Source organism: Lolium rigidum, chromosome 6 (genome assembly GCF_022539505.1).
Source record: "Lolium rigidum isolate FL_2022 chromosome 6, APGP_CSIRO_Lrig_0.1, whole genome shotgun sequence".
NCBI lineage: Eukaryota > Viridiplantae > Streptophyta > Magnoliopsida > Poales > Poaceae > Lolium > Lolium rigidum.
Genome location: NC_061513.1, coordinates 124,766,003 through 124,781,610, shown reverse-complemented (window position 1 = coordinate 124,781,610; position 15,608 = coordinate 124,766,003). Strand labels below are relative to the sequence as shown.

The window sequence follows — 15,608 nt, the reverse complement described above, 5'->3', positions numbered from 1 at the left end:
CAAATCCCCTCCTCTCTTTCTTCTTGCTCAAGAAGGTCATCCTGGCCTGATCAGGGTGGTACAGCTTGCCAACCAGCCCATAATAAGATTTCAAATGGAAAAAATTACAGAGTATGAGAAGATTCAGTTTCACAGGATTTGTAAGGAAAAATGATAAACATTAAATAAGTGTTGCCGCGCCGTCAGCTTTGCTTCTTAACAGGATATCCACAAATCGGACGGTCCCACAAGGCAGTGTCCCAATCCCAATTAACGCACAATGCCAAGTTGCCAGTGCGCACGCCTTGCCCGCGAAGGCTAATCCGCCTATTTTATCGGACTCTCCGACACCAAATCCCCCAATCAAGACCCGAAGCTTCCATCGAATCCTCGCTCGCCAAGTCCGCCCGGTCCGAATCCTCGCCGATTTCGTGCCCGCTCGATTCGAGGCCGCGGAGCGATTTGGGCGCGGAATTCGGAAGGGGGGATTCGGGCGCGCGCGCGGACGGACGGAGGCGATCGAGGGGAGCAGCCATGAGCGAGGTGTTCGAGGGCTACGAGCGCCAGTACTGCGAGGTCTCCGCCTCCCTCTTCCGCAAGTGCACCGCCGCCTCCGCTCTCGATGGAGGTACGTGCCCAGCTGCCCGTCTGCCCTTGCCGGGGGATTCGTCCCCCCGTTTTGATTTCTAGTTCTTGGTTTCGTCTAACACGGCGAGGTCTTCGCAGAGAAGAAGAAGCAGAGGCTCTCCGAGATACAGTCCGGCGTGCAGGAAGCTGAATCGCTGGTAAATACTTATATATTACGGGTTTCGAATTTCGGGATCCTCTGTCCTACATAGCTATGCGAATCTGATGACCGACATTCTGCTGTCGCGGAGCAATTAGAATTGCGCGTGGTATTCTGCGAGGTGTAGCCGTGGAGGCATCTTATAGGTGTAATGGCTTGAATGTGTGATTTGGGGGAGCTGTGCAGATTATCTGGGCTTTGAGACTGCGTGTACCCTTGTTGCACTGGGAGATGAGGCAGTATGTGATGTTCTCTTTTATGTTATGTATATGCAGATTCGGAAGATGGACCTGGAGGCGAGGAGCCTGCAGCCGAGCACGAAGGCAGGTTTGCTTGCTAAGCTGCGGGAATACAAATCTGACCTCAACAACCTCAAGAGCGAGGTCAAGAGGATCTCGGCGCCCAATGCCAGGCAGGCTACAAGGGAGGAACTCCTTGAATCTGGCATGGCTGACACACTCGCGGTGAGCGCTCTAACTTACAGCGGTTCAATCGCCGCTTAGACTGTTCTGGCTTGACATTGTAGCCCCCACAGATGTCCGGTTCTGTTAATTACGTTCATTTATAATATGTAACCTTTGTCAAAATACGATATCCTATGCATGCCACATTTAAGTACGTACGATAGAGGAATTTGTGTGCTCTTAATATCCTGGTAACTCTCTGTATATACACCTTCCTATGTGGTACTTGATATTAGGTGCTTGGGTTGGTGCTAAAATGATGACCGAGGGTGATACATTATGTTCATTCAAATGTGGAACCATACATATATAAATTACTGACAGTATTATGGAACCTTATTGTTGCCCATGATTAGACTAATAGATCCATATTTAATTTCAGCTGGGTTATTTTGAGTTATACTAGTACTTTACTCCATTGGTTCAACCTGTACTTGAGTTGTGCCATTGAAGGTGTATTTAGTAATGTTGCTCATTACTCAATTATGGTTAGAGTGCGTGCAGTGACAAGTTTATTTGTTCTGTAACACATGATCAGACAGGGTGCGACCTATGAACACAATATTTCACCTCAGTTTGTTTGCCTTGTCAATCGTGCTATTCAGTTCAGAACTTGGGTACCTTAGTCAAAAAAATTGAATGTTGGTCTAGTCAGGTTATTCCGTATCTTTTGGTTGTTGCACAATGGATAACATTTCTCAAAAAATGCTGGTGATTGCAATGACTTTTTCGAAAATGATGAGTTGATGATGATTGCAGTGAAAATCTCAAAATGATGACCATTGCAGTGGCATCTACACTTATCCCACCCTTTTTGTTCTATTTTTTTATAACATGCGACATGCTAAATGTTAATTTAGAAGCATATAATTTGATTATCAGTTATTTGATATACTTCTAGGTTTCGATTCCCAATGGACATTGTCTCTCCACTATGCCACTGAATTCCGTTTTTCGTCAGGACTCGTATGTCCCCTAACTAACTATGGTTTGTTTTGAGTTATGAGTTGCATTTGGCTATTGTTATTGAAGAAACAAAGTGCTTTCGTATTGAACATGATGATCTGCCAAAGCAAGTTACAGAGGAAACAAAGATGGGGAAAATGACTCAATCTTTTTTAAATATGCTCATTAACAAGGAAATCAGTATTACAATTTATAGATGCGTCTTATACAAAGTATTAGTACCATTTTACTTTCAGTAGCATGCTTGTTGCCTGAGAAAGTAAACTGCATGTGCAGAACTGTACCCGCTTTTTGAGAAGAACTGTACTTGCTTGGACCAAAAAAAATACACCTGTTCTTAAGCAGGAAGTACCAGCAACATCCAGGAATACGTATGAGGCTACTTACTATTCAGAAGAAAGACCGTACTATCCACTTTATATATTCCTGGATGGATACTACTATAAATTCCATGGGTTGCCTTTCTGTTTGCTGGAAACATTGTTCTTTGTCTGACATATTTGAAGTGTATAGGATAACGCAACATTACTATGTTCATTCTTATTTCTTAAGCATTATCTAAAAGTTCTTAATGTTTCCTATTTTTTAGTACTCATGTTGTGCTTGTGGATTATTTACTGGCTCAGGTGTCTACTGATCAAAGGGGGAGGTTGATGATGACAACTGAGCGACTGAATCAGTCCACTGACAGAATTAAACAGAGCCGGACAACTATGCTGGAGGCAGAAGATCTTGGTGTGTCAATTCTTCAGGACCTTCATCAACAACGGCAGTCACTACTGCATGCCCACACCACCGTATGTATTCAGTCATAACTGCTTTTTTCTCCCTGTTACTCTTATTTAGATTTCCTTGTATAATTCTAGTGTATTTAAAGTGTATTCAAGGGATTGGAGGTGATTATCCTGGTCTAGTTCAAGATCCAGAAAAATCCCCAATAGTTTGTTTACCAAGCCGGTTTTGCATGGGATAAACCTAAGATACCCCTCACAAACCTCTGCATTTTTGTGTAAATTGAAAACACTCCTCCGTACTAGTGGATTTGGATGGAAGAGTATTTGAGGGGATTGGCTGAAAGGAAGGGTTTTACCAAATCCTCGCCAATGCCCACTCCCCCTTGGTGATGAAATTACACCTCTAGTAATATTATGTGATCCATCACTACTACTAAAGCTCTCTTCCGTTCTTCATTCCTCCATCCCGTTGGTTTGCTGGTAAATAGGTAGATCAGCTGCAACCAGCAAATATATGTAACAATTGAATGCTAGCAGTTAGGTTCTAAGTTTGATTGATTTATACTCTATATCTATGTATAAATAAGGTTAAGTTGACATTCGTTTCAAAATGGAACTGTAGTCCATTTAGTTTATTAAATGGTATTAGGTGCAGCAGCTTTGAAAGGTGTCTCCAACTTAAACAATTTAGTTCATTTTGTATTTTCTCCACAATTTATCTATAACCTGATATATTATATTCCTTGTGTATACTTAAATTTGTTATACGAAACAATTGCATGTTTGTGAAAGCACGCTGCTTAGGTAGCTATGCTCACACATGCTTAGTATTGGAGCATTCTTATTCATGTGTGTTAGTCTGTTCTGGGTCACTGGGTGAACATGTGTTTTATTGTGCATGATGTGTTGAACTGCATGTTACTCCTAGCATAGAGACAAGTCCTTTATTCAGCCTCCGCCACTTGAGGTCTCTAATATTCAGAAGTTACAGATCTCATTGGTCTATTCTCTTGGATATAAAGAGCCAGTAGTAACCTCCCTTTTTGTGCATATGCATTTGTTGATATCTTTATTTCTGCACAAACCCTTCAGTTAGCTGCACTGACTGAAATTCCTGTGAAATAGTGCGGCAATCTAAAGTACTTTTCAGCATGAAGATGTGTTTTTGTCTCATGATTTGCCGTTGTTCTATCTGCGGGATTAACGTACTGTAATTTTTGTATGTGGAGGGCTTATGGACGCTGATAGCATAAAAACGAGTGATTGCCAGCATGACTCCCATCTTTATTCCTTGTTTTGTTATTCTGTTAGGTTCTGTCACTTTGATAGTGACATTACTTACAAAGTTACAGGCCAATGTTCGCTATAACCATGATTTTTACATTTACTTATTTGTTCACACCTCTGCTCCCATCAAACAAATATATTCACAACTCCATTATTGATGCTCACAGTTGCATGGTGTCGATGATAACATTGGCAAGAGTAAAAAGATCCTGGCGGCGATGTCAAAGAGGATGGACAGGAACAAGTGGATCATTGGGGGAATCATGTCAGCTCTAGTTCTCGCCATACTTATCATACTGTACTTTAAGTTCGCCTAGTGAGCCAGGCAGGTCCTCCAAGTTGCAAGTGTGCTGAGTGATTGTGTGGTAAGGTAGTGTGGACGCTGTACATTGGACAACCCAGGCTGTCCCTCCAAATTCACCTGTTTCCCCGAGCATCAAACATTCGAGCGGTTCATTGTCACGTCATGTATAGTAACACTCTGATCAGATGTGCCTGATCAATTTGTGATGTAAGTATTCAAAAAGAAAAGAAAAGGTAAAAATATGTTGTCTCCATGAAGATGTTTCTGAAATATCACTCTGTTTCACGATATAAGCCTTAGTTCTGATTCTAGGACGGCTTATATTGTGGAACGGAGGTAGTACTTGGTTGTGTTACATATTTGATGTTGGTTGTGCATCCTGTTACGCTACTCCGTGGATTGTGTGTCCTAGACTCAGAACTCTGAAGTCTGAACTGTTGTCATTGACCATCCAATTATTGTGTTTAGCCAGCTCTACGTCCATTCTGTTATCGCTGTCGAGTTTGGAGACGCTTTCTGAATTATTGTGCACGCAGACGCAGTCTGTGGGCGGCAGATCTGCTGGTGTGCGTGCAGAAGATAGCGGCTGATCTAGGTCGGCAAGTGGGTGGTAGTATGCGATAGATATGGCCGTATCTGATGCTTTGATTTGCTGCCCATTTCGGGTAAGGCCAGCAGCATCAAGGCCTTGACTGCGATGCCCCGAGCTCGAGGACTATGGAAGGCGGATGATGCGTGGTACGACTTTCCTTGAATGGAAGGAGACTTTTTTGGAAGGGAATCGCATATTTGCCGCGGTTGCCCGAACGCTGAAACAGGAAAGCGTCAGCGAGACCAATTTCTTGCGCACTCTTTTTTTTGACGAATTGTTTGGGCATTTATCTTGCTCATCCGCGTGAGCGTTACGCGTTCAAGTGTGACCTTCCTCGAACCTTCCGACAGAAGTTCTGTTGCTGCTGCTTTACGCCATTCCAGAAGGTTGTGAGCGTTACGCCATTCCAGAAGGTTGTGAGCGTTACGCCATTCCAGAAGGATGTTCAAGTGAGCGTTACGCCATTCCAGAAGGTTGTGTACTCCACCGGGAATCCGTTTTTGAGAAGGCGCGGTCTTTAATTTGCAACGGGCTGCATGCAAACACCTCCCGCGTTTGTTTTCCAACGGGCTGCGATTGTTTTCCACGGTTTTGAACGGAAAACCGGGGTGTTGGACGGAACGGAATGGATGACATACGTGCGTGCGTACGTGCCGCGTGCAACGGGACTACGGGAGGGTGGTGGTATCCAGTGGCTAATAACGACGGAATGAATTTAAGATGGCGGAACTACTTCCTCCCCAAATTAGGATGCCTATAGTTTTCAGTTAAAGTCAATTTTTTTAAAAGTTTGAGCAACTACGTACATAAAAATATCAATATCTAAAATTTTAAATGCACATATTATAAAAATATATTTCATGATGGTTTTTAAAAATGTTAATTTGGAATTATAAATGTTGACATTTTATCTATATAGTTGATCAAATTTTAAGAAGTTTAACTTTATCCAAATATTATAGGCATCCTATTTTCGAATAAAGTATATACAAATAATGCGTAGACTATATGCAAACAATGCGTAGGCTAAAACAATCTCGTGATGTTGGGATAAACAAAGTGTGAATGAATTAACTCGGAAAATTTATCATTGTTGAAGGATGAGGCAGGTCTCGGATTTCATGGTCTACGTATTCCCTCCGATTCATATTGCTTAAGGCTAATATAGATATATGTAGATATATTTTAGTTGTAGATACATCCATTTTAGCTTTAAATAATATGAATCGGAGGGAGTATTAATTTTTGTGAAACTTCCCCCAATCTATTAATAATCATCAATAGTAGTACAAACATACTCAAAAGTAATAAAATTACAAGTAGGTCTTTGGACCATCTAGTGACGACTACCGACACTGACGCAAGCCGAATGCGCACTGCCGCCCCTCTCAAAGATGTTACAAAACCTGGACTCCCTTTGTTGTATTGTTTTGAAGGCCACATAATATCCAAACACGGCTATACTTGAGCCTTGAGGTGTGACTGAAACCAGCAATGTCATACACTTGGCGTAGCATTTTGAGGGGCCTGGAATTGTTAAAACATGGTGTCATTTGGCGGATTTGTTCCGGAAAAACTGTCAATGTTTTCTAACGATCCATGGATACTAAGGGGCACTACAAGGAGACCACGTACACCCAATGAACTAGATGATCCCATGAGGTTGTGTGATCTTATGGATCAAGGAAATGCATGCTGGGATGAGGAGGAGATGGTACGTTTTGTATTTTATCGAGATGATGCTAAAGAAGTTATCGCAATCCCAATCAGACCGGTGATGGAGGACGAGGTGTCATGTCATTTCGAGAGTAAGGGAATTTTCTCAGTCAAATCTCCGTATAGGCTAGGGTTTAGCCTGTGAGATGCTCGTATGCACCATGATACTAGCTCACTGGCTGCTCCAGGAGCCATCAACCCTTTATGGAACAAGTTCTGGAGTTTGAAGTTATCATGGAAGGTGAAAGTGTTCAATTGGAGGCTATGCTGTAATAGCCTGCCCACACACAAAAATATCAAGAGAACAAGAGTTGATTTGGACATCAGATGCCCGATGTGATATCGGGTGGATGAGGATGCATGGCGGCCATTGTTCCTCAAATGCAGACATGTCAAACATGTGTGGCTCACTCCTCTACTAGAGGATGTTCAAGTGAAGCTCTTGTCTGCCCCTACCTCGAGGGAAATGTTTGAGGTTATCTTGTCTCTTCCAAGTGATTAAAAACATATGGTGTTAGTTCTTATATGGGATTGGTGGACGGAACGGAATAAAAAGAATGCAGAGGGCAAGGATCGTAGTGCAGCTGAGGTCTGACATACAATTCAGAGACATGTGGAATTTCCAGTCAGCAAATCCAACGCTGACAACTTCCCAAATCCAACAATCTAAAACCTGGACTAGACCAAGCATCGAGCATGTTAAGGTTTGTTTCGATGCAGCATTTTTAAAGGAGTCGTGAGAGGGTGTTTGGGGCTTTGTGGTGCGATCATATGCTAGGAGTTTGTTGTGGCGGCAGCTGGGAAACTGAAGAACATGCGCGAAAGGAGCGGCTGCCCTAGGTCTGAGCCTTACGTTTTTTATGTTTGATTCATAGAATTTGGTTTTAGCCCTTGAGAAGAAGACCTACGACCTATCCTCCATCGGTGTTACTTCTGAAGGAAGTACGGAGCATATGCATTATCTATTTAGATTCTTTTGAATTTAATTTTGCTCCGCGTAGTTGTGATATTGTGGCTCACTCCCTTGCTCAGTATGGCCTACACTCCGAGATTGATTGTGTTGGCTGGGAGGGTGAGGAACGAGACTTTGTCTCTGTTTTAGTTGCTAGCGATTTGATGCACAATCTGATTAGTGGGAAAGCTATTTCCACGTCAAAATAATAATAGTAAAATAGTCCCAAGATATTATACATGATTCTAACAAAAAAAAAGTAGAAATACAAACATATTTGAGTACCATACCTAGGACATAGTTTAAAGTGACCCTTTTGTTAGATTGAGAATTAGATATTGCAAAGAGAAAGAGTTGTTTGTTGTACTATGCTAGACAGTAGCTCTGTTTTCGATCTGAAATTGCTTTTGCCCGGTGTTCACTAAAACATGTCCAACTTTCTCATACGAAATTTAGTTTTAATGTAATACCACTCAAATTATTCAGAAAAATATGTGTATCTTCTTTTTTCGTCTAACGTCAAGGTATCAGCTGCCTTACTGATAGGTTGCAAAGCAGACATCATCCAAACCACACGCAGCTATATCAAAATCAAAATTTTCTTTACCTTTTAGACTAGCCACAATGGAAGTATCATAAGTAGTATCATGCATGCCATGTTGGCAAAAATCTGATGTGGCGCACCAATTAATGTGGTGAGAGATGGGTGTGGTATCATAATATGATACCGTATCATAGCACGTAAAACTAGAAAACTTAATGAAAAATACATCATGTACACATATTTGCATTGAGATTGTACAAAATATTAAATATGATGATACTATGATACTATGATACTATCTTATGATACTATACATTATGTGGGTAATATCATAAACTAGTATCATGTGCATGATATTAGTGTATGATATTACTTCTCATTGTGACTAGTCTTAAGATATTTATACTATTGTTAATGATTATTAATGGATCGGTGAATTTCTCATACAAAATCATAAGTAAAACTATTAAACCAGGTTGACAATTGGAGGACCTCTGTTCATGAGTTAATGCGGGCTCCTGGTATGCGTGGTCAACCTCAGGCCGGCTCACAAACAGTTTCAGAGTACCGAGGACATATCAATAACGGAGCAAACGACGCCATCAACAACATAGGCTAGCCAATTCGATATTGTGTTACCTGTGTTCACATAATAGATGTTTTAGATTCAGCGTCTAGATATACCAGATTTAAATAAATTTAAGGTATCTATTTATAAATAAAAATATTTCATTCGTATTAAACGGTGAGATTGAAATTCACAAGGAGGACTTTGAAATAAAAATTACACCCACATCCTCAACTATTACAAACATTACCAAAGAGTAAAACAAGATTTTTTTTTGGTCCTACTTCACCGTTGAGGATGATGCGCTTGACGGCACATCGGACAATGCCAACGCCGAGGACTTGACCACTCGGCGATGAACGTCGTAGCAAAGTCACAGGAGGGCCTCCGAATTGGCACACCGGCATGGAGGGTGAAGATGTTGCGGCGCTCGCAACGCCAAAGAACGGACCAGACTCGATGACCATGCATAACAATGGCGCAGATTCGTCGCCGTTGATGAACTCCGATAGAAGCTGGAGCCAGGTCTCCCCATGGAGCACCAGATCCCATCGTTCTGTCCATCCTTCCGCCTCCTCGACGACGAAGATGAACAGTACTAGAGCAGTACTCCACCGAGATGGGAAGCTCAATACCTCCAAACTTTTCCTTCCCTACAGAAAACCATAACCCCTCCCACTCACCGACGGCCGTCGGCGGCAAGGGAGAGAAAGAGGCCGGTGCGAGGATCTGGAGAAGAAAAGCTCAAAGAGAGTAATCTCCACCGAGGCACTCATGAGAGGAAACACTCAAGTTCTACTACTCTCTCCGATCCATATTAATTGCTTTTAAAATAAATATATTTAAATCTATTTTAGTTCTAGATAAATATGTATTAACATGGGAGTAGTTTGTAATCAACACTCTGGATCACCATATCGGGTCAGCCTATGCAATGACGTAGTAGGAAACACCAATCTGTGCCCGGCCGGTCCGTTGCGCCGAGAAAGGTCCCGATAGATCTGGCTCGCAACGGCGTTCAAGCTGATGACGTGCATGCAAGCTTAGCGCTTCCTGAAATCATGCATCAGCTTTCGTGTTGCAAGTGCCGAACAGTGAGTCGGGTTGGATGATGCACAGGGACGGTGATCTTCTCAAGGCGCACGCTGCGGTTTCGACGGGAATTCGGGCGGTGGCAGCGAGCGCAGCAGACGCAGACTGCACCCTGCCGTCGTAGTCAGCCACAGAGAGAATGTCTTTTGACGACGTACGCGCGCTGCCGCTGTGGCGGCCGGACCAAAGCGCCTGTGGATGCTGTGGTGCCGACTGCCGATGCCATTCCTGCAGCCTGCATCTCTGCCACTGCACCGCGACCCCAGCAAGAAAAGCGCCCTGCATAAGGATCATGCGCCAGTCGATTTCAACGAATTTAACCCTTTTTCCAAATTTCAGCACGATTAATCCTATCATTTTAATTCTAATTCTTTTTGTAGCGCCATTCTCTGGGACGCTAGACATTAAGGCTGAGTCCATTCCGCTAACACCCTTCGAAAGGGATAATTTGAAACAGGCACATGAACGCCTTAATAAACTGCGGCGTGACGAGGAGCAAAAAGGGCTCAACGGGCAAAAGTTAAACATGTTCAAGAGGGGGGCAGTAACACAAAGTATTTTCACCTTATTGCAAATGGCAAACATAGGAAGAAAAGAATTTTCCAATTAGAGCAAGAAGAAGGCACTATAGTCGGCAATGAAAATCTCAAGGTGTATATCACTGAATTTTACAAAAAGTTGTTTGGGGAACCTGAACGCAACTCTTTCTCCATGATGGAGGATTTTATGTCTGATATCCCTCAATTGACGTTAGAGGAAAACAATTTGCTTACGAAGGCTTTTACGGAAGAGGAGGTCCGTGAGGCTATTTCCCAAATGGAACACAATAAGGCTCCTGGGCCTGATGGATTCCCGACGGAGTTTTATCAACACTTCTGGCATGAAATCAAAATTGACCTGATGGCTTTGTTTACACAACTCCATGCGGGAGAGCTGCCCCTGTATAAACTTAATTTTGGGGTCATTACGCTTTTGCCTAAAAAGAAAAATGCAATTCAAATACAACAATACCGGCCTATTTGCCTCCTTAATGTGAGTTTTAATTTTTTTACGAAAGTGGCCACCATACGAACATCTGAGATAGTTCACAAGGTTGTTAGACCAACACAGACGGCCTTTATGCCAGGTCGCCACATCCTTGAGGGAGTGGTGATCCTACATGAAGCGATACATGAGATTAATAGGAAGAAAATGGATGGGGTACTTTTTAAAATTGATTTTGAGTAGGCATATGATAAAGTTAAATGGCCTTTTCTCCAGCAAGTCCTAAGGCTGAAAGGTTTTGATCCCATGTGGTGTGAGATGATCAAAAAATTTGTCCAAGGAGGAAGCGTTGGTATCAGAGTAAATGATGATACTGGTCATAATTTCCAAACAAGGAAAGAATTGAGACAAGGTGATCCTTTTTCTCCGATTCTTTTCAACATTGTTGCGGATGTTTTGGCCATTCTTATTGCTCGTGCCAAATAAGAGGGTCAAGTTGGGGGCCTAATTCCTCATTTGGTTGATGGGGGAGTGTCGATTCTCCAATACCCTGATGATACAATCTTGTTTCTGGAGCATAATGCTGAAAAAGCTATAAACATGAAACTAATTCTTTGCTTGTTTGAACAATTATCAGGTTTGAAGATAAATTTTCATAAAATTGAGATTTACTGTTTCGGAGAGGCCAAACAAAAGGAACATGAATACCGGGAAATTTTTGGTTGTGAGGCCGGGTCCTTACATATTACATATTTGGGTATCCCTGTACACCACCGGAAACTAGCAAATTCTGAATGGAATCCCGTGGAGAGTCGTTTTGGTGCGAACTTGGTGGTTGGCGCAACAAACTACTTTCATATGGTGATCGTCTAGTACTCATAAACTCAGTTTTGACGAGCCTCCCAATTTTTATGTTGTCCTTTCTTGAAATTCCAGTAGGGGTGTGGAAACGTTTGGATTTCTACCGATCAAGTTTCTTCTGGCAAACGGATGAAACAAAGAAGAAATATAGACTTACAAAATGGAGTATGGTTTGTAGACCTAAGGAACAAGGGGGTCTAGGCATTGAAGTGCTTGAACTAAAAAACAAATGCTTATTAATTAAATGGTTATTTAAATTACTCACTGAGGAGGGAATGTGGCAACAAATTTTATCTAATAAATATTTGAAGAACCAAACGTTAGCACAGGTGGAAGAAAAACCTACTGATTCCCCATTTTGGAAGGGCCTCATGAGAGTGAAAAGTGATTTTTTCGCCAGGGGTTATTTTAAAGTGGGTGACGGATCTTCGGTCAGATTTTGGGAGGATGTCTGGTTAGGAGACACTTCTTTAGCACTCAGATATCCGAGTTTGTATAACATTGTACAGCGAAAGAATGTGTTAGTGTCTACTGTGTTAGCTCAAACACCTCTTAATATTACCTTCAGGCGGACTTTAAATGAACATAAATGGAACCTTTGGATCACTCTTTGTCAACAACTCATGGGAGTACAGTTGACGAATAGCCCTGATAATTTTGTACCGGAGGCTTAATGATTCGGGCATCTTTACGAGTCAAATCTATGTATCTTGACCTAATGAATGGATATAGCATAGGCTTACGGAAAAATTTGTGGAAGTTGAAAATTCCATTAAAAATAAAAATATTCATGTGGTTTCTTAATAATAAAGTTTTGCTTACTACAGATAATCTGGCCAAAAGAAATTGGAATGGGTGTCAAAAGTGTTGTTTCTGTCATAAACTAGAAACTATACATCATTTATTTTTAGCATGTCCATTTGCCAAAATTGTTTGGCCGTATGGTATACTTAACTTTCAATTTACCCCCACCTGCCAATATTACTAATATGTTTGGAAACTGCCTCAATGGGGTAAAGAAATTAGAAAAGGCCAGAATTAGGATCGGCATATCTACTATATGTTGGTCTATTTGGACGATTCGGAATGACATAATTTTTAATAAACAAAAGGGAACTATTTTTTTGCAGGTTATCCGACCGTGCGGCGTACTGGATTCAACAATGGGCTTTACTTCTCCCGGAGGATCAGCGGACCATGGTTACTGGATGCAACCGTCTGCTTACGGTTACTCAAGACTTCTTTTTCCTGGCTACTGGGTGGCGACACACTAGTAGGCTACAAAATGGATAATAATATGTTTTTCTCCATTTTTCGTTGGTTGGTGCATGTATCGACCCTCTCTGATCCGTGATGTAAGAATTTGATTTGGTGCACTTTGGAGATACTTTAATAAAGAAAGATGTGTGCATCATATTGATGCAGAGGCTGGGCTTTGCCCCATTTCGAAAACGTATCGGCGCTATCCAATCCCATCGTGGTGAAGTGGGGCCTGCAACATGGTTAGGTAGCACCGTAGCTAATGGCGCTACACCCGCGCCCGGCCACTCGGCCCAGCCACCCCACCCAGTTTATTTCACATCCACATACACCTTGTGTTCATCACCCTCTCTCGGTGAACATCTTTCACTTTCGGGTCATTGAGGCCCTTCTCCTCACACATGTGAGTCGAAACACAACTTGAAATGTGCCATTGGGGCCCTCCTTTAAATGGTCTTGCACGCACGGTCCATGGACACCCGCCATCCTCGGATCTAGATTCATATCGCGCTTCGAAATTGTCAGTGATCTAAGCAAAAAAGGTCTCACCACCGTCAACCACGGACTTATTCGCGAGACTAACAACACGGAAACAGTGGTATCAGATGATCCCAGCCAACTACATTCTTGAAAATATCAGCTTCTTTAGCCGTGAACCCCTCTTCATCAATCTCCTCCTCGGGACTTTCGTCCTCCGATTCCGATGCATAGCATATGTTATAAGGGATGTCATGGTCCATGTCCTCTTGCGCACATTGTACCTCCAAATCACCAACCTCATTGTCATTGATATTGTAGGATAACGTTGCATAGAAAACAAAAATTTTCCTACCGCGAACACGCAATCCAAGCCAAGATGCAATCTAGAAGACGGTAGCAACGAGGGGGTATCGAGTCTCACCCTTGAAGAGATTCCAAAGCCTACAAGATGAGGCTCTTGTTGCTGCGGTAGACGATCACTTGCCGCTTGCAAAAGCGCGTAGAAGATCTTGATCACGATCGGTTCCGGCGCCACGAACGGGCAGCACCTCCGTACTCGGTCACACGTTCGGTTGTTGATGAAGACGACGTCCACCTCCCCGTTCCAGCGGGCAGCGGAAGTAGTAGCTCCTCTTGAATCCGACAGCACGACGGCGTGGTGTCGGTGGCGGTGTAGAAGTCCGGCGGAGCTTCGCTAAGCTACGTGGGAAATATGAAGTGGAGGAGCAAAGCTAGGGTTTGGGAGGGGGTGGCCGGCCACTCAAGGGGGCGGCCAAGCTATGGTCTTGGGGTGGCCGGCCCCCTCCCTTGGCCCCTCATTATATAGGTGGATCCCAAGTGTTGGTGTCCAAGTCTTCGAATAAGACCCGAAACCAAAACCTTCCATAGGAGGGGAAACCTAGCCCAACTAGGACTCCCACCCAAAGGTGGGATTCCCACCTCCCATGTGGGGGTGGCCGGCCCCCTATGGTGGAGTCCACTTGGGACTCCACCCCCACTAGGGCTGGCCGGCCATGGAGGTGGAGTCCCTTGTGGACTCCACCTTCCTTGGTGGTTTCTTCCGGACTTTTCTAGAACCTTCTAGAACCTTCCATAGAACCTTCCGCGACATTTTATTTCACATAAAATGACATCCTATATATGAATCTTATTCTCCGGACCATTCGGAACTCCTCGTGATGTCCGGGATCTCATCCGGGACTCCGAACAAATATTCGAACTCCATTCCATAATTCAAGTGCTACCATTTCAACATCCAACTTTAAGTGTGTCACCCTACGGTTCGAGAACTATGCGGACATGGTTGAGTACTCACTCCGACCAATAACCAATAGCGGGATCCGGAGATCCATAATGGCTCCCACATATTCAACGATGACTTTAGTGATCGAATGAACCATACACATATATTACCAATTCCCTTTGTCTCGCGATATTTTACTTGTCCAGAGGTTTGATCTTCGGTATCACTCTATACCTTGTTCAACCTCGTCTCCCGACAAGTACTCTTTACTCATATGCCGTGGTATGTGGTCTCTTATGAACTCATTCATATGCTTGCAAGACATTAGACGACATTCCACCGAGAGGGCCCGAGTATATCTATCCAGTCATCGGGATGGACAAATCCCACTGTTGATCCATATGCCTCAACTCATACTTTCCGGATACTTAATCCCACCTTTATAGCCACCCATTTACGCAGTGGTGTTTGGTGTAATCAAAGTACCTTTCCGGTATAAGTGATTTACATGATCTCATGGTCATAAGGACTAGGTAACTATGTATCGAAAGCTTATAGCAAATAACTTAATGACGAGATCTTATGCTACGCTTAATTGGGTGTGTCCATTATATCATTCACACAATGACATAACCTTGTTATTAATAACATCCAATGTTTATGATTATGAAACTAATCATCTATTAATCAACAAGCTAGTTTAAGAGGCATACTAGGGACTTCTTGTTTGTCTACATATCACACATGTACTAATGTTTCGGTTAATACAATTCTAGCATGATATATAAACATTTA

The 15,608-nt window shown here is 42.8% G+C and overlaps 1 protein-coding gene across 1 annotated transcript; it reads left to right on the top strand.

The window, feature by feature from the left end:
• The first annotated feature begins 349 nt into the window (after positions 1-349).
• LOC124665876 (vesicle transport v-SNARE 13-like) lies at positions 350-4,679 on the top strand. Its single transcript, XM_047203236.1, has 5 exons — positions 350-607; positions 706-764; positions 1,042-1,230; positions 2,823-2,993; positions 4,385-4,679. The coding sequence occupies exons 1-5, from the start codon at positions 514-516 to the stop codon at positions 4,532-4,534; spliced, it is 663 nt and encodes a 220-aa protein (XP_047059192.1). The 5' UTR covers positions 350-513; the 3' UTR covers positions 4,535-4,679.
• Positions 4,680-15,608: the final 10,929 nt, after the last annotated feature.

Bases quoted from the DNA above. Each gene is read 5' to 3' on its own strand.
- LOC124665876 (XM_047203236.1), top strand. From the start codon at position 514: ATGAGCGAGGTGTTCGAGGGCTACGAGCGCCAGTACTGCGAGGTCTCC. The intron at 608-705 runs GTACGTGCCCAG...AGGTCTTCGCAG, and splicing joins CGCCTCCGCTCTCGATGGAG to AGAAGAAGAAGCAGAGGCTC. The intron at 1,231-2,822 runs GTGAGCGCTCTA...TTACTGGCTCAG, and splicing joins GCATGGCTGACACACTCGCG to GTGTCTACTGATCAAAGGGG.